Genomic DNA, 25,126 nt, shown 5'->3' with positions numbered 1-25,126 from the left:
TGTGGTCGGGTCCCATCACAGTCTCTCCATAAGAGTATCATTGTGACATGCAAGGGAAGGTGCGGAGCTGCCTGTGAGGACCACCACGCCAAGTCAGGTGTCAGATGGTCCCGGGTTCCAGCCCTAACTAAGGAAGGACAGTCAGGTATAATGAACACCAGTGTCTTCTGGTTGAGTGAACTAAGCCACCACAGATAAGCAGAGTCTGGGATTTCGTGTATATGAGATACTGGAGTCACTAAGGTCATTACAGACAGAAGGTAGGACACTGGGCACCAGCTGATGAGAAGCTTGGGGAGTGTCTGTCCACAAGTTGGGAGAATTGTGAAGATAAATGACCGTGATGGTTGGACATGTATTCCTCTCACAGTTTAGACTGGACTACTCAGCATGGAGTCCAGGATGACCTTCAACTTTTAAGTTAGTGTTACACTGTTTTATATGAGGTGTGTGTGTGTGACCTACTGTGAGTAGGGACTTGAGGGAATATGTTGGTTCTCTCACTCCATCGTGTGGGTCCTGGAGGTTTAACTTCAGCCGTGGTGGCAAACACTTTTACCTGCGGAGCCATCAACACACACACACACACACACACACACACACACACACACACACACACACCACATAGCATGTATGTGGGCCTCATGATTGCTTGGTGCCTGTCAAGATCAAAAGAGGGAGTTGAATCCCCTGAAAACTGGAGTTAGATGATTGTGAGTGTCCATGGAGGTGCTGGGAATTGAACCTGGGTCCTCTGCAAGAGCAGCCTTAACCTCTGAGCCATCGCTATGGCCCCTAAGTACGAATTTTTGTTTGGGGGGGGTTGCTTTCTTTTTGTTTTTTGAGACAGGGTCTTATTCACAGAGATCTGCCTACGTCTGCCTGGAGCGCTGGAATTAAAGGTGTGTATGTTCCATCAATGTCCTGCTCACCAGCACAAATATTTAAAAGAAATTTGTCACAATGTAAAGTGGTATTGTGCATGCGACTTCCTTCTCTCCTTCCATCATGTGGGGCCTGGGGATCAAATTCAGGTTGTCAGTGACTTTAGTAACTGTGTCTCCCACACCCCCAAAGTGGTTTGTCCAATGGCTCCTCTATTGCATGTGAAAAGATAATCGGGGAAGAATAGTCTAGAAAGCAGCCCCAGGTTAGGGGAGCTGCTGTCTATCACTCTGGGCAGTTTCTGCTCCTCTGCTCACTCTGGAGTGGGCAGCTGTCACCACTCGAGACTCAGCAATGGGCAAGACCTGGCCAGGACTCTTACAGGAAATGATGGGCAGACCCTGAGGCTTGGCATCAATATTTAACTTTAATGTGCAAATAAATAGAAAAAGAAAACTACATTCAAAACAGCTGCGAAGGGAGGTCAAGGCTGGAACAGAAATCCCTCAAAAACATTTAAGGAGTGGCTCCCAGAAGCATGCGAAGGTGCCCAACCTCCTTACTGGGGAATGGAGGCCCAGAGAGTCCTGGGAGGCTCGGGGTTCCCACGAGCAACATCCTTCTCAGGAAACTAGGATGTGCTCAAGGTGCCATGATCCCTTGTGAGGCACGCAGTCGGGCCTGGGTAGGCACACCTGCTCCCCAGTGCCCAGGCCCGGGGTCAAAAGAACGGCTCAGGAAACTTGGAGAGCAAGTGCTCTCTGGAACCTTGCGTTTGGCACTGCGGAGGACAGCTGCGGGAACAGCGGGTGGTTCTCGGGTCCACAGGGAGGTCTCACCCGTGGGAAGCCAGGGGAGCTGCTGCTGCGAAAGTCACGACCACTAGGAGCGCAGGAAGGAATAAATACTGTGCATACGCATCTAGAACTGTGCGGAGGGGCTGCCCTCGTGGGGACGGCCCCTGCCGTTGCCCGTGGTCTGGTCTGCACTGCAAGGGCTGGCTACAGCTCTTGCTTGAGGTCAAGGCATGACCTCGGGCTCAAAGCAACAAAGGCCCTGTTGGGCATGACACGTGGGGTCGGGGTGGGCACGGGCACGTGCTGGGACCTCTTCCAGATGCTCACGGCGAGGCAGGGCGACGGCTGTACTGCACGCGGTAGCGTGTCACGGGCAGGCCGTGCACGTGTGCAGTCTCACAGAGCGTCTTGCAGGGTACCATGTCCTCCTCCTCTTCCCCCATCAGCCAGTCCTGCACCAGCCCGGCAGCAGCCACAGTCACATTGTCTTCCAGCCAGCGGCTGTGCCACTCCTCGAAGTGACGGTGGTGGCGCAACAGCACCAGGGGCTGCAACTGAGGGAAGGTGCATACGTGTGAACTCCTGGGGCGGGGTGCGGGGTGGGGCTTAGGGCTGGATGTGAGGTTCATGGGCTCCGAGTGTGGGGCTCAAGGGCTCAAGTGGGTGGGTGTGGATGCAGCACCTGCTTGGCACGGCACAGCGTCCCGCGGCGGTACATGTAGTCCTCGGAGTTGACGATGAACACCATCTTGTGTGTGCCCAGGCGGAAGCGGCAGTCCACATCGCAAGCGCTCTCCACGCCCATGAGCCGCTTCCACGAGCTCTTGGCCTCCCCACGCAGGGCACGCACCTGCTCACACTGCCAGCGCCGGAATTTCTTCAGGTTCCTGCAGGGACAGGGCCTCGGGGAGGGGACTTGCGGCCTCTGGAGGTCCAGGCGATGGTGACCGCCCAGCATGCATGACACTTCATTCCCTACTCTCCATTTCCATAAGCTTCTCCCAGCAGGATTGCCGGGTTGCTCCTTCTGCTCTCTGGGGGTGGGGTGGCCTCCTGTTGGCCCTAGACTACCCCCTCTACCTCCCACAGCTCCTCCTCATGTCTTATGTCACTGCGCAGCAGGCACTGGCAGGTGGCACATGTGTGGCCCTGTACTCACCTCTGCAGGAACACAGGCTTCAGCAGGAAGCCCCCGGTAGGCGAGCTGGACGCACCCTCAGTCCCCACGTACTGCTCCACATAGCGAGCCAGGTGCTGGGCAAGGGACAGACATACCCTATGACCCCCGGGGGGATAAGGTGACCCACCTCTTATTCTGGATCCCAAGTCAGACACTCATGTGAGCTTGTACCCCAACCCCAAAGCATAATGAGACCAGCCATGGCTGAGGGCTCTGCTGTGAAAGGACACTACAGCCTTAGGTCTGGGGCCAGCCTCCACGGGAAGTCTAGGCACTCACATGGCATCCTCACCTTAGTACAAGCTTTGAGCCACGGAGGACAGTGCAGAACATCAGGATATACAGATATAAAAAGGCTGGGTGTATGATTCAGGGGTGGGAGCCCCTGCCTAGAATGCCCCAGTGAGGGGCTGGGGACATAGATCAGAGGTAGAGTCCCTTGCCTAGAATCTCCAAGGAAGAGGGATCCCCAATTGAAGAAGTGCCTCCATCTGATAAATGCGTGGACATGTCTGTGGGAGCATTTCAATTCCCAACTGGTATAGGACCCAGCCCATTTTGAGCAGAGCCACCACTCCGCAGGTGGGCCTAAGCTGCAAGCCAGTATGCTCAGCTCGTGCCTGCTTGCCTGGATGGACTGACTGGTGTTACCCCTCTTCCCCAAGATGCTCTTGGGCATGATGCTTATCATAGCAACAGAAGGCAAACCAGGACAGTCTCCAAACAAACTCCATAAAACATGTTCTCCAGCCAGGCGTTGGTGGCGCAGAGAAACCCTGTCTCGAAAAACCAAAACCAAAACCAAAAATAAAAGTGTTCTCCAAACTTGGGAAGGGGAAAATGCCTCAGAGTGTCACCTACAAGGGGAATCCATGTGCGCATGCAAGTGTGTGTGTGTGTGTGTGTGTGTGTGTGTGTGTGTGTGTGTGTGTGTGTGTGTCTGGTTCTGGTCCTTTAGAGTCTTGGGACCTGTGTGTGACCTCATTTGCAATCAAAAATCAATTTATATTCTATTTTGCAGCACTGGGGATAGAATCTGGGGCCTGGCCATGCCGAGCAAGCATCTACCACCAAACTACAGCCCCAGGTTGTTTGTTTTGAGACAGGGTTTCTCTGTATAGCTTTGGCTGTCCTAGAGCTCACTCTGTAGACCCAGCTGGCCTCAAACTCACAGAGATCTCCAGCCTCTGCCTCTCCAGTGATGGGATTAAAGGTGTGTACCACTATCTGGCTAGGGCAGCTAGAACGCTCGGAAGTGGCAGAGGCCACAAGGGGCTCCTAGCAGCTCTGAGGGTTAGGACCTGAGCACCCATGGATTTTGGACCCCAGGCATCCAGGATGAGAGGGTATGGCTCTGCTCTTGCAATGTCCTACTCTGTGGTCACTTGTGGGGGGCCACAGGAAGTGAGTGTGCACACTAAGTGACAGGCACACAGGGACCCTGGAAGGTACCAGGAAGACAAAGGAAGGGTCCTCAGTGACTGCTTTGGTGCTTACATGGATGTATTTTTAACTGTCAGCAAAGTGGGAGACCAGGAATGCGGCTGCACACAGCTGAGGACAGACAACAGGAGCAGACTCACCTGCACCTCCACGGGGTCCTCCGCCTGCGCCTCCTCAGTGTCCAAGAGCTCTATGGTCATGATCACCTGTCCTCTGCGCTGCAGGAACATTACCTGGGGAGGTGGTCACAGCCTGAGCAGTCATCAGCCATCCCTACCACCCTCCGAGGCCCTGGCACTGCCCTGTAAGAGGGACCCAGCAGGTGCTACGGCTACTCCTGGTTCACAGGAGTGGTGACTGTGCCCCTGACCCCTGCTCAGTGTCCAGTCCTCTTCCAGAAGCCTTGGCCTTTAGTCCCAGGTCACCCCACAACCTCTCACCTTGAAGCAGTTCTCATCGGCCATGCAACGCTCCGCCTTCCACTGGTAGCTGGTCTCCCGTGCAGCACGGACACAGCGGGAGGACAGGTTCCCGCCAGCTGCACCTCGCTGCTGCTCGTTCAGGTACAGCTCCACCACCTTCAGACACACGTCGTCGCTCACCAGGTGGTGAAGCTGGCAGAGAGAGCAAGGCCACGGCTGCCACCTCCTGTATCCTACCACCCCCGAAGCCACAGTCCCATACCCCTGGAAACAAGTCTGTGACTGGGGACAGGGAATGAAGACTAGATCACATGGTACAAATAACAATTTTTTTTTTTTTTTTTTTTTTGTAGGCAGACCAGACCAAACCAAGCCAGACCAGAGCAGACTAGACCAGAGTAGACCACATGAGCTAACTGTTGGGGTGTAAGAAATGTCCTCAAGAGACACATGTGCCCTTTGAAAGCACTGCCCTCATCTAAAACTTCCTCTCAGATGTGTGGAGACAAACAGCCCTTTTGCCCATTTCTACAGAGGGATGTAATGCAAAGATGGGCTGGGCCAGTTTGGCAGGTCTTAGGTACTGGTGGGCACCACAGGGGTGATGGCCTGGATCCTGCCTACCCATCATCTCCGTGAGGACAGTGACAGGAATGCTGCAGACAAGGTAGGCACAGTGCTAGCATGGTAGCCCTTGGTGAGTACCTGGATAGCAGCTATAGGGTCTGACAGCCACAGCTAGGGCCCATCCTGCTCACTCAATTTCATCATTACCCCCCCCTTTTGTTTTTTGTTTTTGGGAGACAGGGTGTGTCTGTGTAACAGTCCTGGCTGTCCTGGAACTCACTCTGGAGACCAGGCTGGCCTCAGACTCACAGAGATCCTCCTGCCTCTGCCTCCCGAGTGCTGGGACTAAAGGTGTGCACCACCACCGCCCAGCTTATTTCCTTCTTTTAAGAACAGTTTCAACTGTTTGTGAGAGGGTGAGTGTGTGTGCACTTGTCCACTCAAGCAGGACAGAGGAGAACAGTGGGTGACAGTGGGGGCCCTGCTCTCTCTCTCTCTGTCTTATCCCCTTGATATGGATCTGGAGCCATTCATATGTCTTGCAAACCCCAGCCACCCTCCTGGTTCTGTCCTCTGCAGTGGGGGTATGAGTGTGCTGGATGGCTTTATATCAACTTGACACAAGTAGAGTCATCTGAGAGGAGGGAACCTCAGTTGAGAAAAAGCTCCTTAAGATCAATCAGGCTAGACCAGGCGTTGGTGGCACACGCCTTTAGTTCTAGCACTCGGGAGGCAGAGGCAGGCAGATCTCTGTGAGTTCGAGACCAGCCTGGTCTACAAGAGCTAATTCCAGGGCAGCCTCCAAAGCTACAGAGAAACCCTGTCTCAAAAAACCAAAAAAAAAAAAAAAAGAAAGAAAGAAAAAATTAATCAGGCTATAGGCAAGCCTGTGTGGCATTTTCTAATTAGGGATGGATGGGGGAGGGCCCAGACCACTGTGGGTGGTTCCACCCCTGTACTGGTGGTCCTAGGTCCTGTAAGAAAGCACATTGAGCAAGACAGTAAGCCTCCAAGGCCTCTGCGTCAAATCACATTCTGCCCCCAGGTTCGTGCCCTGCGTGAGTTCCTGCCCTCACTGCTTTTGAGGATGAACTATATGGAACTGTGAGTGAAATAAATAAACCCCTTTCTCCTTAACTTGCTTTGGTCTTGGTGTTTCATCACCCTAAGACAAGGATCATGTTGCTATTGCCAGCTCCCTACTGGACACTGGGGATTTGAACTTGCACACAGCAAGTATTCTTATGCAGTGAGCCAGCTCCTCAGTCCTGGGAGGTCACTTTAACTATCTAGTTCCAGCAATGAGGCTGCTGTTCCAGGGGAGATGGCCCTCTATTGTCCCCCACCTGGTTGCCCTGGCATTGTGTCTGTGGCCCCGGAAGCCACGTTTCCACATAACCCAGCTGCAGTGGCCACTACTGTGGGCAGGGACAGCAGAGAAGCATTCCTGGAACATACAGGGAAAGTAGAGGTGCTCAAATAGAAGGGATGAAGAGACCATGAGAGCTGTTGGCTGTGATGTGGTGTGGTAGGATGGGCTGGAGAGCAGCGGGGGTGCAAGACAGGCTCTCCGGCTCCCCAGGACATCCAAATGGTCCCACAGTGGTCACAGGAGGTCAGATTACGAGCTACTGGGGGAAATGCACCATGAGCCTAAAGAGGATCTACCAACCAAAGGTGGCAACAAGGTGTGGCCTCATTCACACTAGGAGGCACCATTGACTCACACCAGGTCACAGCCCACTGAAGAGTGACCTAGCTACCCATGCATGCCCAGACAGGTCCCTGCAGCAGGTCACTCTGAAGGACACAGGTCACTGCTAGGATGAGCCACTTGCACATGGCTTGAAACTTGTGTGCAGAACCAGGTGGGGAAGTTTTGCTCCTGAAAATTCATTGAGTGGCCCCGGAGATAGGGGTATTCTGCGTGTGCTTTATCTCAGAAGTCCTTGGGGGCAGGACTAGACAGAGAACACTTGCCTAGCACACACAAGGCCCTGGTTTCCATGCCCAGCACTAAAAAGGAAAAACAAAAAAGTGTTTGGGACCAGTGGGATGGCTCAGTGGGCAAAGACACTTGCAGCCAAGCCTGATGACTTGAGTTCAATCCGTAGGACCCACACAGTGGAAGGAGAGAACCAAATCCTGCAAGTTGTCCTATGGCACACACACCATGCCATTTGTGTGTCCAGACACACATACCTGAATGAATAAAATGTGTCCTACAGAGGTGAAGGAAATGGCTGAGTGAATTCACAGGAATGTCGCTGTGTTGCCCTGGGGGCACAGCTGGGGTGTAGGGGCTTTGCCTTAGAGATGGGTAACAGTGCTCACTGTTATGAACTATGCACTTCAAGATGGTTAATTCTGTTATGTGATCTTCATCTCATTGAAACAAGGGGGAGACTTGCAATGTGACCAGGTGTGGAAAGGACCAATTCCCAAGGTGACAAGTGGAAGGGACAGATAAGAAGTGTTCCCCTGAGCCTGCCTCGCCCTGCCCTGCTCTGCCCTGGCCAGCCTCACCTGACGAGCAATGTTTTGCACCAGCTTGTCCATGGTGAAGCCGATGTAGGCATGGATGGTGAACATCTCGCGGAGCGTGTCCTCATACTGAGTGGGGTCGATGCTCCCCTCCAGCAGGCTGCGCACCATGTCCAGGAAGGCAGGGTAGTACTCCTCCAGTTCCACCTCACCTGGGGAGGGGGGAGGTCGGCTGCTTTACTCACCGCAGCAGCTCTGCACACTGCATAGGCGGCAGCAGCAGCAGCAGCAGCAGCAGCGCAGCCCAGACCTTAGGGACTCTTGAGGGGGGTGGAGCCCTGGATCCCCCCACCCCCCACCCCCCACCACGAAGGCCTACAGGGGCAAAGGTTGGTCCGGGGCCTCCGCCCTGGTGCTCACTGGGCTGCTTGAGGCGCAGCTCCATGGCAGGGTCAGCGGCCTTCTCACGGCGGCCCTCGCACAGCAGCTGCTCCCGCTCCTGCTCGCGCCGGTGCTCCAGCAGCTGCTTCTGTGCCTGCCGGTAGATCTTGAGCAGGCGCGCACACAGCGTCTGATGCAGCCGCAGGAAGAAGTACCAGTTGTTGTTGGCGAAGAACAGGCTGTACACGTCGTCCAGGGCCTTGGGCAGCTCCGGCGGTGCGTCCCCGCCTGCGGGGGGCTTCTCCTCGGTGGGCCGCCGGCGCTCGGGCTCCCCCTCGCGGTCACGCTCATCCGTGGAGTCGTCGGAGGCGCCAGGGCGCTGCTGCGAGAAGAACAGGCTGGGCAGAAAGCGGTGAAGCAGCTGGCGGATGGTGCCCTGGTCCTCCTTCTGGATGGCCGGCTGCCGCTTCACGTAGTAGCTGATGAGAGCCGCCGCGTCCTCCAGGATCTGCCGGTCTTCGTACACGAAGATGAGGTGCGGCTCGCTGGACGGCGCGCTGCGGCCCTCCGAGTGCTGCTCCTGGTGCTGCAAAGGCAGCAGTCAGTCACCCGAGCCCCGCCTCCAGCACGACAGGGTCCTCAGAAAGGGTGAGCCATGCTGGCAAGCGGGGCACCCTTCCTCTCCTCTCACCGGTTCACAGCTCCTCTGCAGGGTCCAGCTCCCAGCCTACCTATCTCTCCACTGGGCAAACCAAGGCCAGCGTTAGCACGGAGGGCTGCAACTGAATGACAGAGCCACTCTTCTGGGTTTCCCACAGACATGGCCACGGGGTGAGGCTCCGCACGTAACAGGGGCCTTCACCATCTGTCACCGAAACTCAGCTCCACGTCTCGGGGCGGGGTCGGTGCTTAGCAGCCCCTCCCCACATCCCTGCCTAACCCCTAACCTCATGAAAACAGCTTGCCACCTGTCCTGCTCCTCTGTCAACAAGGGCATGGGCGGGCACCTGCCCCAGGCTTTTAGAGACCCTCGTCCTTGGCCTGCTACTGTTAGCTCACTGGCTTTGGCCAGGTTCCCTTCTGCTGAGCCCGCCTTTGGACACACTGTCCAGGCAAACCTCTTTCCCATATATCACCTCTTAGAGTTGATCTAGACAATGACCTTCCCAAACCCAAAGGTGAGGACAACCCCCTCCCCCATCTCTACTCTCTGGGGGGGCACCAACTCCAGGCACTGCATGGAGAGATGTATGAGTTCTGTGGATACTGTCTCTTTAGACAGGGAGCTTTTGGGGGGGTGGGCTGGGTGTCAGTCACCTCAGCTCTTACTGGTCAGTGCATGGTGAGGCTCTGGAGCTCCCTTAAACACCTTCTGAGGCAGGACCCAGTTTGCCAGCATGCTTCTCATCAGAGGTCAGACTCTTTTACTGAAGGCCAGGAAACTTAACTCAGTACCTCAGAGACCCACAACCAGAGCCCAGGGTGGGCCCAACGCCCCTCTCAACACAGTGCCTTACACACCCCGGGCTGCCTCTGGCTTCTGAAGTCTCCTATTGTGTTCATGCCACAGTGTTTGTGCTCCACTAGGGGTTTTCGGTTTTTTTGTTGTTGTTGGTAGTGGTGGTGGTGGTGGTGGTGGTGGTGGTGGTGTGTGTGTGTGTGTGTGTGTGTGTGTGTGTGTGTGACCTTGACACAAATGATAGTCTTCTGGACAAAGGAATCTTGGTGAGGGGACTATTTCAATGAGGGAACTGCCTACACTACACTAGCCCAAACCATGGGGCATTTTCTTGATGGATGATTGATGTGAGAGGGCCCAGCTCACTGGAGGTGGCACCACCCCTAGACAAATGGTCCTAGGTCACAAAAGCAGGCTGAGCAAGCCAGTAAACAGTAATCCTCCATGGCCTCTGTGTCAGCTCCTACCTAGAGCTCCTGCTTCAGCTGCCCCAATGATGGACCTGAAGGCTAAATAAACCCTTTCCACCCAAGTGGCTTGTACTCGAGGTGTTTATCACAGCAACAGAAAAGATCAGGCCGGTGCTAGAGTTTGGATACCTGGGTCCTAGTTGGTAGAGCCAATCACTCGAGTGAATGGACCATGAAGTCTTATGAACAGACGACCCAATGACGGCTTCCTAATTGGTGTCACTGGTGTCACTGGTGAGGCCCGTAGGGTCTGACTGGGGAGGGTGGGAACCTGGGGCTGTACCTCCCATGACACTCCACCTTGACAGAGGTCTAAAGTATGGAGGAGCTAGGCAGACGGGCAGAGGTTTCGCAAACTATGAGCCAACACCAACATTCCTTGTGTTGAACGGTTTCTATCTCATGCTTGTCATAGCAATAGAGACAAGATTCACTAATATATGGACAACTTAACAACCTTTTCCCATGTGCTCACTTCAGTTTGGAACCCAGGCCTCAGAACTGACAAGTGCTTTACCCCAAGCCCTCAAAGGTCACATTATGGGGACGGGAGAGATGGCTCAGGAGTTAAGAGTATTTGCTGTTCCTGCAGAGGACTTGAGTCGGGTTTCTGGTAGCTCATGGCCATCTGTAACTCAAGCTCTATGAGGATAACAAACCTCTGACCTCACACTCACTCACACACAAACCAAAAAAATCTATCTGTACCGCAAAAGAAAAGCACAGGGCAAGGGCCAGCAAGCAGTAGTCTGTCATACCTCAGTTTCCCCAGTGTAAGGCAAGGGCTGGCTATGCGGCTCTGCAGGCTGGGGCGTGAGGAAGCCAGCCATCCCTGCCCCGAATGCCTTACCTCGTCATAGACGCTTTCGATCTCGTTGAGCAGGCTTTTGGAGCGCAAAGCCTTGGTGTCATTCTGCTTGAAGTTCACGGCCTGGTGGTCCAGGGACTTGAGGTACGCCTTCTCATACTGCTCACGCCATATCTTGTTGAAGCCTTGCTGGGCCTCCCGCCACTCTTCCTCCTTGGCCTTTAGCCTGTGGGGAGCAGAGCTCAGTGACTGACACCTAGACTCTCCTGGAATCCCAGGGGAAGGGCCTACCTTCCTCCCAGCAAGTATACATCTGGTCTGCACCACAGAGAACAAGTCAGCATGTGGGAGGGTGAGGCAGGAGGATGTCCAGTTCTAGGCTGGCCTGGGCTACAGTGAGAAACCCCCAACTCAAAAAACAGTAAGAAAGGCCAGGTGGTGGTGGCACACGCCTTTAATCCCAACACTTGGGAGACACAGGCAGGTAGATCTCTGTGACTCTTGAGGCCAGCCTGTTCTACAGAATGAGTTCCAGGACATGCTCCAAAGCCATGCTCCAAAGCTACACAGACAAACCCTGTCTCAAAAAGAAAACAAACAAACAAAAGCAAAACCAAAAAGGAGCCCAGCACTCAACCCAACCAAAAAGGATGTCATCCCAGCACTCAGATCTGGAGTTGGAAGGCTAGCTGTGGGCACATGGTAAGTTGAAGGGCTAGGCTACATAAGACCCTACCACCCAAACAAAGAAACAGAAACCAAAAAACACACAATGGGAGAGGGATGGAGGAGGCAGTGGTCCCACATAGCCAACGTGGCTACTTAAAGTGATTTTATGTGCATGTGTGTTTTGTCTCCATGTACATGTACCACACACATGCCTGGTGCCCCCAGGTTACAGATAGCTGTCAGCCACCATGTGGGTCCTCTGGAAGAGCAGGCAGTATTCTTAATTGCTGAGAGTCTTTTTAGCAGTGGCTGGTTTTAGGCCCCCACCTCCTCCCAGACACCCAGCTGCCTGTTCAGCTGTCACTAGTAGACAGAACGCTGGGGAGGTTTGTGTTTTATAGTCACAATTCTCCCTTCACGTCCCAGGACTCAACCAAGAGTAAGCGGGAATAGTGCATCTGCTGGACACACGGCCCATGCATTGCCACAGGTGTTCTAAGTAACCCAGAGGTGATGGACATGCATGGACAAGGTGTAAGTTTTATGTAAGCACTGTCTCAAATTCTAGAAGGGTCTGGAGGGTCCCAGAACCACCCCCCCCAAAAGTGAGATTGCATGTCTACACCTGGAAACACAACAGGTGTCCAGGAGCGTGGCTGTCAAGACTTTGTTCAACACTAGAGTGGGAGGGGTGAGCTGGGGCCAGGGTCAGGTGACACCATTGGGCAGGAACTCTGGTAGCTCCCCTTTATAAAATGCCCTGAGTCAGGGAGGGAAGTAGAAGGTGGGAACACCTTTTCAGAACGACAGGCACAGCAGTGGCAGGGTTCCTCTTGAGGCTCTCGATGACCTCGGGGGCCTTGTCACCATAGATGCGGTGGATGGCACGGCGCTGGATCACCTCTGATGTGCCACCCAGGCAGTCATCCAGGCGGAGCTTCTCCTGGTCCTCAGGTGCCATCCTCGACAACTTCTTCTGCACACTCTCCAGCACACGGATGGTGGCCAGGTTGGTCTCCAGGACAACGTCTAACTGCAGGGAGGGGCAGGCAGCAGTGGTGTGTGAAGGTCATCATGGCAGTACGGGGGTGTGTGGAGCCAGTAAGTGTGGGAGAGGTGGACTCTGCTGATACCGAAGTGGCCCTACCACCTAATAGGGTGCTTGGGCACCACAGTGATCACCCACTCAGTGATATCATTTGTACTTTATACTCATTTTCTGGCTTTCTTATGACTTACTTCATTTTTAACTTTGCATCTATGTATAAGTGTGTGGGTATGTACAAGTGAGAATAGTACCCCTGGAGCACAGAAGGTGGTGTCAGACCCCTTGGAGCTGGAACCTGAACCAAGGTCTCTGCAAGAGAAGTCAGCACTTTTGTTGTTGTTGTTGTTTTTGCTTTATGTTTGAGACAGGGTTTCTCTGTGGCTTTGGAGGCTGTCCTGGAACTAGCTCTTGTAGACCAGTCTGGCCTCGAACTCACAGAGATCCACCTGCTGGGATTAAAGGCGTGCGCCATCACCACCAACGCCCAGCTGAGCAGTCAATCAGCACTCTTAACTGCTGAGTCCTCTCTCCAGTCCCTTTTTACTTTTTCATCTTTCTAAGACAGAACTTAGGCACTCCTCTTGCCTTTGTGCTGTGAAGAAGGGCATGTGCCCCACACAAAACGTACTTGTCTCTCTTGAAATGACGGAATAGTAGAGGGTGGGACAAAAGGGTGTTCACAGAGGAAGGGAAGGGAAGGGAAGGGAAGGGAAGAAGGGAAGGGAAGGGAAGGGAAGGGAAGGGAAGGGAAGGGAAGGGAAGGGAAGGGAAGGGAAGGGAAGGGAAGGGAAGGGAAGGGAAGGGGAGGGGAGGGGAGGGGCAGGCTGGGTGTGACTACTGATGATTAGAACAGCAAAGAGATCAGGGGGCTTGTGTGGCTTAGGCATTGAATCTGGTGACAGAATCACATAATACACAGACACACAGGCACGCTCACACGCGCACACACACGCGCGCACACAAACTTTCTGCTACAGTCTGACCTGTTCTTCCCAAACTCACACTGAAGTTTAGAGGTTGGTGTGGCAGTATTAACAGGAGGCCACACTTAGCAGAGGCCCATGACCCCAGCACATGGGAGGCAGAAGCAGGAGACCATACATTCCACGACAACCTTATCTTAAACACAGGACTTCAAAGAGGTGCTCTAGGCACAGCCTGTCCTCATGGGTGGGTGGCACTGCCCAGGAAGGGGAGACAAACCACAATCAGCCTCCTTTGTGTCCCTCCACTATGGACATCAAAGACAGGCTTCCCTGGATATGGGCCTTCACATTCCACTTCCCAGTGGTTGCCCTATCCATTGGACTCTTGTCGTAGCATCAGATAGAAACACATGGGGGCTGGAGAGATGGCTGAGAGGTTAAGAACACTGGCTGTTCTTCCAGAGGTCCTGAGTTCAATTCCCAGCAACCACATGGTGGCTCACAACCATCTGCAATGAGATCTGGTGCCTTCTTCTAGTGTGTGGTCATTCATGTATACAGAACACTGTATACATAATAAACAATCTTTAAAAAGAAAGAAAGACGGGCAGACATACACCTAGGAACTTGGGGTGGAGAATGTGTCATCCTAGCACTTGGAAGGCTAAGGCAGGAGGATCACAAGTCGTACACCAGCCTACACTACAAAGAGAGCCAATTTCATAAAGAAAACCAAGGGCTGGAGAGCTGGCTCACTGGCTAAGAGAACTGGCTGCCCTTCCAGAGGACCCACATGGTAGCTCATAACTGTCCTAAACTCCAGTTACAGGAGATCTTATGCCCACTTCTGGCCTCCATAGGCATCAGACATACATGGTGCAGATATACACGCAGACAAACACCCACACACATAAAATAAAACCCTTAAAGAAAACCGAATCAAAAAGAAGACGTGGACTCTGGGATAAGAAGGGTGGTTGTCTGTCTGTCCTCCAGAGGGGCACTCAGTGGGGTCTGAGAGCTCAGTTGCAATGTCAATAAATAAAGCTAACTTAATTTTAAGTTAACTAATTGTTTTTAGTTGATTATTTATCTAATTGTATTTTACGTATGAGTGCTCTATATGTATACCTGCACTCCCGAAGAGGGCATTAGATCCCATTATGGATGGTTGTAAGTCACCATGTGGCTTCAGGGAATTGAACTCAGGACCTCTGGAAGAGCAGCCAGTACTCTTAACTGCTGAGTCATTTCTCCAGCCCTGCATTATCTTTAGTTGAAAGAAAGGGGGTGGAGCTTAAGAGCTGGCAGAGCTGGTAAGCAGGGAGCTCTGGGAGGAGAGAGAGACTGAAGAACTGGGCCATGCTATGAAGGCACTAGGCTGGGTGGACAGATGGCAGGCAGGACAGGTGGTTGGGGTGTAGGTGGGTTAGACTCACAGCTTCACCTACCTCAAACCTCTCATCCTCACAACGATGCAGCTGCTCTTCATACGGAGTCTTCTTGGAGCTGACAAAGGTAGAGTCCTCAGACCAGGATGGGAAGGACACCCATGTGTCATTCAGGACCTGGACCAGAAGAGAGGAGTGTCACTAAGCATGCTGGTACAGACAACATGAGTAGCCATGCTCACAGCCAGTTACTTCCCACCACTCAGTGAGATTAACTCTCTAGATGCCAAGCAGGCTAGGGCTGTGGTACTGAATACAAGGCTGTGTCTCAGGGCCTAGCACCATCGCATGGTGGCCTTGAGCCACAAAGATTTTTTTTTTAAAGATTTTATTTATTTATTATGTATACAGTCTTCTGCCTGCATGCCAACAGAGGAAACCAGATTTCATTCAAGGTGGCTGTGAGCCACCATGTGGTTGCTGGGAATTGAACTCAGGACCTCTGGAAGAACAGTCAGTGCTCTTAACCACTGAGCCATCTCTCCAGCCCCAAGCCACAAAGATTTTAAGCTGTCTTTGAATATCCAACTTTGCCTTTGTCCTAAGAAAGTGGGCTGAGGCAATGTCCACAAAGGCATGCCAGTGTGCTTACAACACAAGTGGTGGATCCAATTTGCTTTGCAGTGCTCAGCAGATCCTCAGGCTATAAATTCTCTGGGCTTGAGTGGGACTCCCGAGTCCCCTCTTAAGAGAACTACCCACAAACCTGACTGTCCAAGGCTCACCTGAACACACATGGTGTTCTGGCTAGTTTTATGTCAACTTGACAGAAAGAAACTGTGAATATGTTTCTATTATTGGTTGATGGATAAAGATGTTTTGGCCAACAGACAGGCGGGAAATCTGAACAGGGACAGAGAAAGGTAACAGGTGGAGTCAAGGAGATGCCACGTAGCAACTGGGGAGTCAAGAGGCCCAGGCATCCCCAGTAAGCCAAAGGCCATGTAGAGATGCACAGACTAACAGAAATGAGCTAATAATTAAGACAGAGCTAGCAAGAAAAAAGTCTAAGCCAAAGGCCAAACAATTATAAATAGATACTAAGTCTTCAAGTGGTTATTTTATAGCAGCTGTGGGGACCTGACTGGGTGAGGAGAAACCAGTCCAATGGGACTGAGACTAGATGGAGAAAATCTCCCAGTGCCACCCCAGGGCATGTGGTGCTGGCTGTGTAAGAAAGCAGGCTGATCAACTTGGGATGTCAGACTTTGTTGACTCCCCAAGGAAGGTCTTACCCTCTCTGAGGAGTGGAGGAGAGTTGGGAAGGGAAGAGGCAGGGAGGGTGGGAGGGGAGGGGAGGGAGGGAGAACTGGGGTTGGTATGCAAAATCATTTTTTTAGATTAAAAAAAAAGGAAGAAAGCAGGTTGAGCAGGCCATGGGGAGCCAGCCTATAAGCAGCTCTTCTCTATGGCCTCTACTTCAGCTCCTGACTCCAGGGTCCTGCCCTGATTCCCTTGGACGATGGACTATGAAATAAACCCTTTCCTCCCAAATTGTTTTTGGTCCTGGTGTTTCATCACAGCAACAGAAACCCTAAGACACCTACCTGGGGACAAGGCAGAACTCGGCAGTGATAAAGTTGTCCAAGTCCCCACACTAGTGTGAACTCAGCCATCCAACAGGACATGAAGCTAAGCTGGGCTCTGTGACACCTCTCAGTATTAGATGCCAGTGCTAAGCCTGGCCCACAGCTGTCTGCTGGGGAGGGCTGACCTGCTGTAACCCCAGGTGCTACCTCCTTGCAGATGGCTGTCCTCCCACTGCACTTGGGCTGCTGGTAGGTCTTGGGAAGTGCCCGATAGCTGGATCCAATTCGCTTACAAGATGCGTAGTCAATTTCTCTGCTTATGCCATCTCCAGACCGGTCACTCATAGGTGGTGCGAAGGACAGCTCTTTCACTCCCAAAAAGGACTTGAACTGTGCAAAGAGTTCTGGAAATTTCCTTCAAAGACAGACAGAAACTGTAAGTGGGCACTGGACATCTTGAGAATGATCTAGAGTCATCATGAAAACGGCCTTGTGCATGTGGAACTTCAAAGATGGCCTGAGTAAGAGTTCAATGTTAGGAAAGGGAGGGAGGTCCTCCCTCCTTATCCTCAACACATCCCCTCTCACAACTATAAAACTTGCCAGCTGCACTAAGCCACGAAGCATAATGGGAATAACCTCTGTGGGCCCCACAGCCTTCCTTCTCTGTCCTGTAACTTAAAAACAAACAAAGAGGGGGCTGGAGAGACAGCTCAGAAGTTAACAGCACTGGCTGCTCTTCCAGAGGGCCCAGGTACAATTCCCAGCAATCACATGGCAGCTCACAAATGTCTGTAACTCCAGTTATAGGGGATATGACACCCTCACACAAAATGTGCATGCAGGCAAAACACCAACACACACAAAATAAAAATTAATTAATTAAAAAAAGAGAAAGAAAGAAAGCCGGGTGTAATGACACATCATTAACCCCAGCACTTGGGAGGTAGAGGCAGATAGACCTCGGTAACTTCCAGGCAAGCCTAGTCTACACAGTAAGTTCCACACTCAGGGCTATGAGAGAGACCTTGTCTCAAACAAACACAACAAGATCCTCCAAAACAAAAGAAGAAACAACAACAAAACCACTCAAGTGTCCCAACAACCCTGTGACTGGTCAGTCTGCTAGAGGTTCACAGCAACTTAGGCCCAAGCTACAGTCTGGAATGTTCTAGGCTAGAAACGAACTCATTTAGCCTATTCAAAATGACAGACGTGCCGAGTGGTGGTGGCACACGCCTTTAATCCCAGCACTCGGGAGGCAGAGGCAGGCGGATCTCTGTGAGTTCGAGGCCAGCCTGGTCTCCAGAGCGAGTGCCAGGACAGCCTCCAAAGCTACACAGAGAAACCCTGTCTTCAAAAACAAAAACAAAAACAAAACAAAACAAACAAAAAAAGGCAGACACCAGCCTTGCCCCCAAGGCCTGACAGAGCTTCTAGTCTCGGGCTGTCCCCAGGCCTGGGCAGAGCATTCCTGCCTGTCGCTGTCCCTCACAAAGCCACAGGCATCACAAAGCTCCCTGTCCTATGCTGGAGTCCTTCGGCAGGCTGGGTTTGTCTCCTCTAAGGAGGCTGAAACTGGACTCCAAGGCAGGAGCCTAAGGTCGATAATGGCCCTTGAATCAGGCCAGGTACCACATGCTACAGTCATGCAGCTCATGGACTGTTTCTGTAAATAAAGCTTTACTGGCACACAGTTCTGTCCCACTTACTTATTTCTGTCCATGAGGGCAGAACAGAAAGCAGCTGTGTCCATTGTGTTAGTTTCCCTCCCTCATGAGGGGAACCCCTCCCCAAAAGGCCCCTGTCTTCTTTCTCAGAAGTCAGGACACATGTTAATAAGGCAATTTTATAGGAACTGACATCCAATGCTACCTCAATTTCTGTTCATTTTTTTTTTTAAACTTAAAACCTTTAAATTGGTATTCCACGTGTTTATTTCACTGCTGTAGGGAGGGCACATGTGATGTGGAGGTCGTGGACCGACCATTTGAAAGGGGGCATACGTGCAATGCAATATACATACACATAAAAACTTGAGAAATTCAGGGCTGGAGAGATGGCTCAGAGGTTAAGAGCACTGACTGCTCTTCCAGAGGTCCTGAGTTCAATTCCCAGCAACCACATGGTGGCTCACAACCATCCATTATGAGATCTGGTGCCCTCTTCTGGTGTGTAAATATACATGGAAGCAGAATGCTGTATACATAATAAATAGATAAAAAAAAAGAATGTTTTTTAAAAAACAAACAAAAAAACTTGAAAGATTCAAAAAAGAGAAAAACATCACTAACTACAAGCTGACAGCTCCACACACTACAGATATGGGCTGTGCCAGGAGGCAGCCTGAGCAAGGCCACTGAGAAGCTGCCTTTGGTGCCACTGCCCAGTGTCCTGCAAAAGGAGGACATCATCAGTCCCCAATACCAACATCTGCAGCTTGTAAATCACAGATAAAATGTTCACCCAATGGCGACAGCTCTCAAATCATCATAAGCCAAGAGTCATGATCTGAGACAAGGACATTGTCCACACACAGAGTACAAGGTCACTGGAATCCAGGGACTGTAAGCTATTGTGACCACCTAGCACTAGGGATCTGCTTTAAGTCAGTTTTTACAAATGTGACTCTATCAACAATAACTGGGGAACAACTTTAATCGATGAAGAAAAACACAGGTGAGTGAGAAGGCTCAGTGGGTCAAGGTGCTTGCTGCCAAGGCTAACAACCTGAGTTAGCTTCCTGAGACCCACACGGTGGGAGAGAACCCACACTCAAGAACTTGTCCTCTGGCCTCCACCTGTGCACACAACTTTGAAAAGAAACACACACACACACACACACACACACACACACTTCACGGCTCACTTCCCCAGGTCTGCGTGTGGGAATGGAGGAAGTCGAGAGCCACTCACCCCAGGAACGGGCTGACAAGCTGCAACAACTCAGAGCCGGACACCAGCTCCTGGTTGAAGAGCGCGATGCAGCGCAGAAAGTTCTCATACACCTCCTGGCTCTTCAACACCCTGCGCACCTGTGGGAATACGGAGTCGCGTATAGGGACCCTGCCGCAGAAGCCACACGTGTGCGCGTGTGGGCCGGAACCATTTGGGGCGGCTCTGCAGCCTGTGCTGTTTTCCCCCACGCACCGCACCACGGTGACCCTGCTTCGGCACCCGTTGTCAGGTCCGGTCCGGGGCAGCTGTGCCGGGAGGATCGGGCCAGCTCGCTCACCTTGTCGAAGAAGGAGAACTCCTGCAGTGTGCCGTACTTCCCCACAGCAGCGATGGACAGGTCTTTGGTGCCTCGGAGCTTCATCTTCTTCTGCAGAGAGAAACCCTTGGCTTAACTACGTGTCTCCACCCCAGGCACTGCGGGGTACACGGCCCCCGGGGATGTTCCAAATGCAGGGGGCCCTGTCTGGGAACCCCGGGTGAGGTCTGACCGGCCAGCATCAGGGTGCTGTTCCCTCCTTGGCCCTGTGTGATGTGGGGGGCCCAACTCAGGATCCGAGGAAAAGCGAGCCCACAGGAGCACCCTGTCAATCACATTTGGGGTCTTAAATTCCTGCTTTGACTTTTTTTTCTGCCGTCCTGGGGATCGAACCTGGCGCCAAGCGGACTTGGAAGGCTGTGGAGAGCAATCTGGGCCACAGGCATGTGGGGTAATGTTCCACATCCCACGAGAGCCAGGGAAAGCACGGGGCCCACACGATCGACAGTCACGGGAAAATGAACCCAGGGTCTCACGCATGTGCAGTCAAGCGCTAAGGAATTAGAACTCGGGCCTCACAAATGTTGGGCAGGTGCTTATAGGCAGGGGACGTGGAACCATGGCGTTGTGCATGCTCTGCAAACTGGGAAATGGAACCTGAAGACCTCGCACAAGCTTGGAAAACAGACTGGGAAAATGGAACTCAGGGTTTTCCGTATGCTCAAAAGACATGGGAGAGCTCAGTGTGTCACGCATTCCAAGACGACTCTAGGAAACAGAACCTAGAGCCTCGAGCAGGTTTGTAGACACGGACTGGGAACATGTAAGCCAGGAACTCGCGCATGCTTAGTAGACACGCAGTGAGAAAAATGGAAGACAGATTCACGCATGCTCAGAAGACACTACCTGGGAAACCGGAAGCCAGGCCATTGTGCGGGGTCAACTGACAATGACTGGGGCAACCGGGCCAGGGGCATACTCAGTAGATGTTAGTGCTGTATTCTGGGGCTTTAACTCAGTGATCCGAGAAAGCGCTGTGCCAGTGAGCTGCTCCCCAGCCCTTACCCTGGACTCCAGGACACACACACTGGAGTTATTGTCTATCCTGTGGGCCAGAGGGTGGCTAGAAGCCAGGGAGGGAGCAACACCAGGGATATCCTGAGCAAGCCAGGTCTAAGGCTGTGTGTAGACCATTTGTCTCTAAACTGGACTTCAGGACAGGGACAGCAACTCTGCAAGTAAAGAGATCTGCTTGAAAACCCGAGAATCTCAAATAAACTCTGAAGTTGTCTTCTGATCGCAGACATGCTTGTCTCTTTGTTCTCCTCTCCTCCACACCCCACCCCACCCCCCAGACTTGGACCTGCATTTGACCCAGGCCCATGTCATGAAGCACCCTGCTGTACAGCCAGTCAAGAGCAGCCTGAAGAGATGGTTCCACTGGCCGGCCAGTCCAGGACAGCTCGAGTGTCAAGATACCAGTAATAGCAATGAACTGTGACTTGAGGTTGACACTGCTGCACATAACTAAATAAACAGAAATGCCAAAACAACTTTATTACTATAGAAAGTCAACTAGCAAACACACGGAATGAGAGAACTAGAGGTCCACCATCACGGGGTGATGAGCGGGGCAGGAACTGTTGTCAGCCACCTTCACTCCTCAGTTGTGCAGTAACCAAACCATACAACTGCACATTTCAATTGCAGTCCCACCTACGAAAGAGTCGTGACAGTCAAAAGGAGAGTGAGCAGCACACCACGCCTTTCCTTCCAGCTCCCCTTCCTTCCAGCTTACAACCTCAGGTCAGGACCGCAGGTGTGAGCGCCAGCTCAGCAGACGTCCCTCTCCAGCAGACTAGTCTCTGGCCTCCACACCACTCCCGTCATGTGCAGCTAGAACCCACCACCCATTACCTTGGCTGGAGCAGACACAGGGCGCAGGAGTGAGGGCCGAGAGCGCTTCTTGTTGTGTTCCAGGCTCTTCTCCTCGCTCTTCTGTACACTGTTCATCTCACACGACCCACTGCCTGTGAACTAGGACACAGAGACAGGTGTCAAACTGGAGAAAGAAAGGCACATGCAGTCAGTTTAGGTTTGAACTGTAGCCCTGGTACATAGGCCGGGCCTCAGAACACTGGGTGAATGTTTGTTGTACACAGCTACAAGGCTTCCAGCAACCTTGAGAGGCTAAGGAGAAGACACACACACACACACACTCACACCACACACACTCACATACATACACACTCACGAGCACACTCACATGCATGTGCGCGCACTCACACATGCACACTTAACATACACACACACACACACAGAGGAAGGCAGAGAGTGAGACAGACTGACTGACTAAAGGCAGACCCAGCAGAAGGAATCCACAGTTTCAGTCAGGAAAAGCCCTTGAGTGCACACAGCAGCACTCTAAGGGACATTTCTAAGGGATCATCTCTGGGATGAGAAAAATGTCACAACACTAAAGGCCTAGCCTTCAGCCATAGATAAGGCAGCCCCCAAATCTAACAGCCAGTCATGGCAGAACATTGTTGCTATCTTAACCCTCAGGAGGCTGAGGCAGGAGAAGCACCAGTTTGAACCATTGTGAGCTACATGGCCAGACACTGTCGCAAAATAAATAGCTCAATTAGTCAAAGATTCAAAACTGTTCCATGATCCCAAGTAAAGTGATATTCATTAGGAATTCTTCACTGGAATCCGTAAAGATCCAAGCTCCCAGTTCTGAAGAGGCAGGTGGGAGCGGTGCAGAACACGTAGAGAGGCTTGGGCCCTCAGCATAGCTAGTCCTACACAGCCGCATGCACTCTTTTATTCTTCTCCAGACAGACACCAAATCAGGGCTGGTGGCCAACTACTCACAGGGCCTATGGCCAATGGCCACAGCCATTCATTCTGTAAATGAGGTTTTATTGGTTTGCAGCCAGCCCCTTCATTCTGTGAAGTTTTAATGACAGCCAAATAATAGTAAATAGCCCACTTTGGAAATAAAGTTTTATTGACACACAGCCACACCCATTCACTTTGCAGGGAATACTTGGACCAGACAGACTGGTGCTGACAGCCAGATTTAGTAAGGATGACACCAGTTTATCCCTAGCTGAAAATGAAGACTGCAAAGGTCTGTAACCTCACAATGTGAACCCAACAGCTCATGAGATGGACAGGGTCCCTCTGCCTCGATGCACAGGACAGCCACTCACTGTTGTTAGAGGCGGGGATACTGTGGACCCCTCAAATCATGGCAATGACACAGAACAAACAAGTTCAACGAATGGTTGTGACTGCTGGTTCCGGAGCTGTTTGTTTAGAGACAGGGCTTCCCTGTGTAGTCATGGCTGTCCTGGAACTCCCTCTGTAGACCAGGCTGGTCTCCACCTGCCTCTGCCTCCCAAACAGGAGCTGTTTCTTTATGATTATCATTCTTGTTAAGTCTCAAAGAAACCCTGGATAAATGCTGACTGAAGCACCTGTCTGTCTCAACACAGGCAATAGCTGATTGAGTCCTGGCACCGTTTAGCATTTCTCACCCTAAGTGCCCCCCTTGGCCTCTGGGTTTCCAGGTACTCTCTCTCCTCTTCCTCTCTCACCACCCCCACAGCTATGCTCAGTTTGTACTGTACCAGATGGCTCTGGTTATGGTCTCCCTCATGTCTACAATAAACCTTCTCCTCAACCATACCTAGGAGTGGTCATGCCCTCCCCCCCTTTTCATTTCATCTGGTGAGGAGATACACACGTGCACACTGCAGCACAGACCAAGAGAGAACCAGGAGTGGAGCCAGCCAGAAGCCAAGAGACTGCATAAAGACTGTTATAAAGGGATTGGAGCCCCTAGAAGACAGAGATTTAGGGTAGGGGTGGGACGAGAAGTGAAGAAAGGAGCCAAGGCTTTTTTTGGGGGGGGGGGTTCGAGACAGGGTTCCTCTGTGGCTTTGGAGGCTGTCCTGAACTAGCTCTTGTAGACCAGGCTGGTCTCGAACTCACAGAGATTCTCCTGCCTCTGCCTCCCAAGTGCTGGGATTAAAGACATGTACCACCACAGCTTGGCAGGAGCCAAGACTCTTTTTTTTGGGTTGCTGTTGAAGATTTATTTATTTATTTGTTTGTTTGTTTATTTATTTATTATGTTTTCAGTGTTCGGCCTGCATGTATGCCTGCCGGCCAGAAGGGGTCACCAAATCTCATTATAGATGGTCGTGAGCCACCATGTGGCTGCTGAGAATTCAACTCAGGATCTTTGGAAGAGTAGGCAGTGCTCTTAACCTCTGAGCCATCTCTCCAGCCCCGAGCCAAGACATTTTTTTGGGGGGGGGGCTTTTTTGAGACAGTGTTTCTCTGTGGCTTTGGAGGCTGTCCTGGAACTAGCTCTTGTAGACCAGGCTGGTCTCGAACTCACAGAGATCCACCTGCCTCTGCCTCCCAAGTGCTGGGATTAAAGGCATGTGCCACCAACGCCCGGTGCCAAGACTCTTAATAGGTAGTAGTGGCCACACTTAGACTGGCAGTGTGTCTGCTTCAATATGGTAAATAGGCACCTTAGCCATTTGTCCTGGGTTTCTTCAAGACCTAACAATTACTATTTTACATCTTATTATATAGCCTTTGGCCTAGAACTCACAGAAAGCATGCAGGGATTAACAGTCTGTACCATCAGCCTGGCCCAGCAGACAAGCTGTTTGGTGTTTTTGGCTTTCCTGTGGTTAGGATGGAGCCAGGGCCTCAGGCAAGCTGCTAGTTGAATTGGCTTTACTATCCCCTGGCTCACCACCAGCCCAGAAGGCAAAGCCACACAGGCCTACCACTGCAGAAAGCAAGGGAGCCAGGAAGTAAGACTTGAGGGCTACGAGCCCCTCAACTCAAGACTCCCCTGAGCTTCAAGCCCACTGCTCCCTGACACCATCATTCCATGCCATGAGGGGTAACTCAGGAAGGGCAGTGGAGGATGGCACAGGCTCCCAATCCCAAGGGGTGCTGAGACACAGTCATGCTGCTCAGATGTAACACCCAGATCTATGGACAAGACCCAAATACCAGCCCCAGCTTGAGTAGCAGCTGACAAGAAACTCATCCTAATGTATAATCTGTGGCCATGCCACCAGGACCCTGGAGGGAACACCCCTTCCTTCGCACTATTATGGTCCCCAGAGGCAGTTGGGATTCTCCTGATAGGCATGGGATACCAGGCTCATGTAGTGACGGCTCTGTGTGCCCTGAGGTCCTAGCAGACAGGATGTGCAGCCTGGCCAGAAGGAGGGTGAGGGACCATCAGTCCCATTGTTTGGTGTGTCTGTGGAGCAGCCTCTGCCACAGTCCCCACACAGCAGACTCCTCACAGCAGACTCAGAGTCCAGGGAGGACCTAGGGAACCATGAGCC

General features: G+C 52.2%; 1 protein-coding gene across 4 annotated transcripts in view; it reads right to left on the bottom strand.

Moving 5' to 3' along the window:
- Positions 1 to 1,293: 1,293 nt before the first annotated feature.
- Sin3b (SIN3 transcription regulator family member B) overlaps positions 1,294 to 25,126 on the bottom strand; it is a 38,468-nt gene continuing 14,635 nt past the window's right edge. Inside the window, exons 6-19 of one of the 4 annotated variants that reach the window (XM_027394861.2) lie at positions 21,651 to 21,770; positions 19,755 to 19,844; positions 19,436 to 19,554; positions 16,727 to 16,934; positions 14,991 to 15,107; positions 12,360 to 12,598; positions 10,939 to 11,122; positions 8,199 to 8,745; positions 7,821 to 7,990; positions 4,746 to 4,919; positions 4,446 to 4,538; positions 2,842 to 2,936; positions 2,365 to 2,569; positions 1,294 to 2,236 (exon numbers count right to left, since the gene is read on the bottom strand). In XM_027394861.2, coding sequence (XP_027250662.1) covers positions 2,006 to 2,236; positions 2,365 to 2,569; positions 2,842 to 2,936; positions 4,446 to 4,538; positions 4,746 to 4,919; positions 7,821 to 7,990; positions 8,199 to 8,745; positions 10,939 to 11,122; positions 12,360 to 12,598; positions 14,991 to 15,107; positions 16,727 to 16,934; positions 19,436 to 19,554; positions 19,755 to 19,844; positions 21,651 to 21,770 — 2,592 coding nt within the window. In that variant the 3' untranslated portion in view covers positions 1,294 to 2,005. The other 3 variants (XM_027394863.2, XM_027394862.2, XM_027394864.2) reach the window with 3 other exon arrangements.

The sequence above is a fragment of the Cricetulus griseus genome, assembly GCF_003668045.3.
Source record: "Cricetulus griseus strain 17A/GY chromosome 1 unlocalized genomic scaffold, alternate assembly CriGri-PICRH-1.0 chr1_0, whole genome shotgun sequence".
Lineage (NCBI taxonomy): Eukaryota > Metazoa > Chordata > Mammalia > Rodentia > Cricetidae > Cricetulus > Cricetulus griseus.
This window is presented reverse-complemented; position numbering and strand designations above follow the sequence as displayed.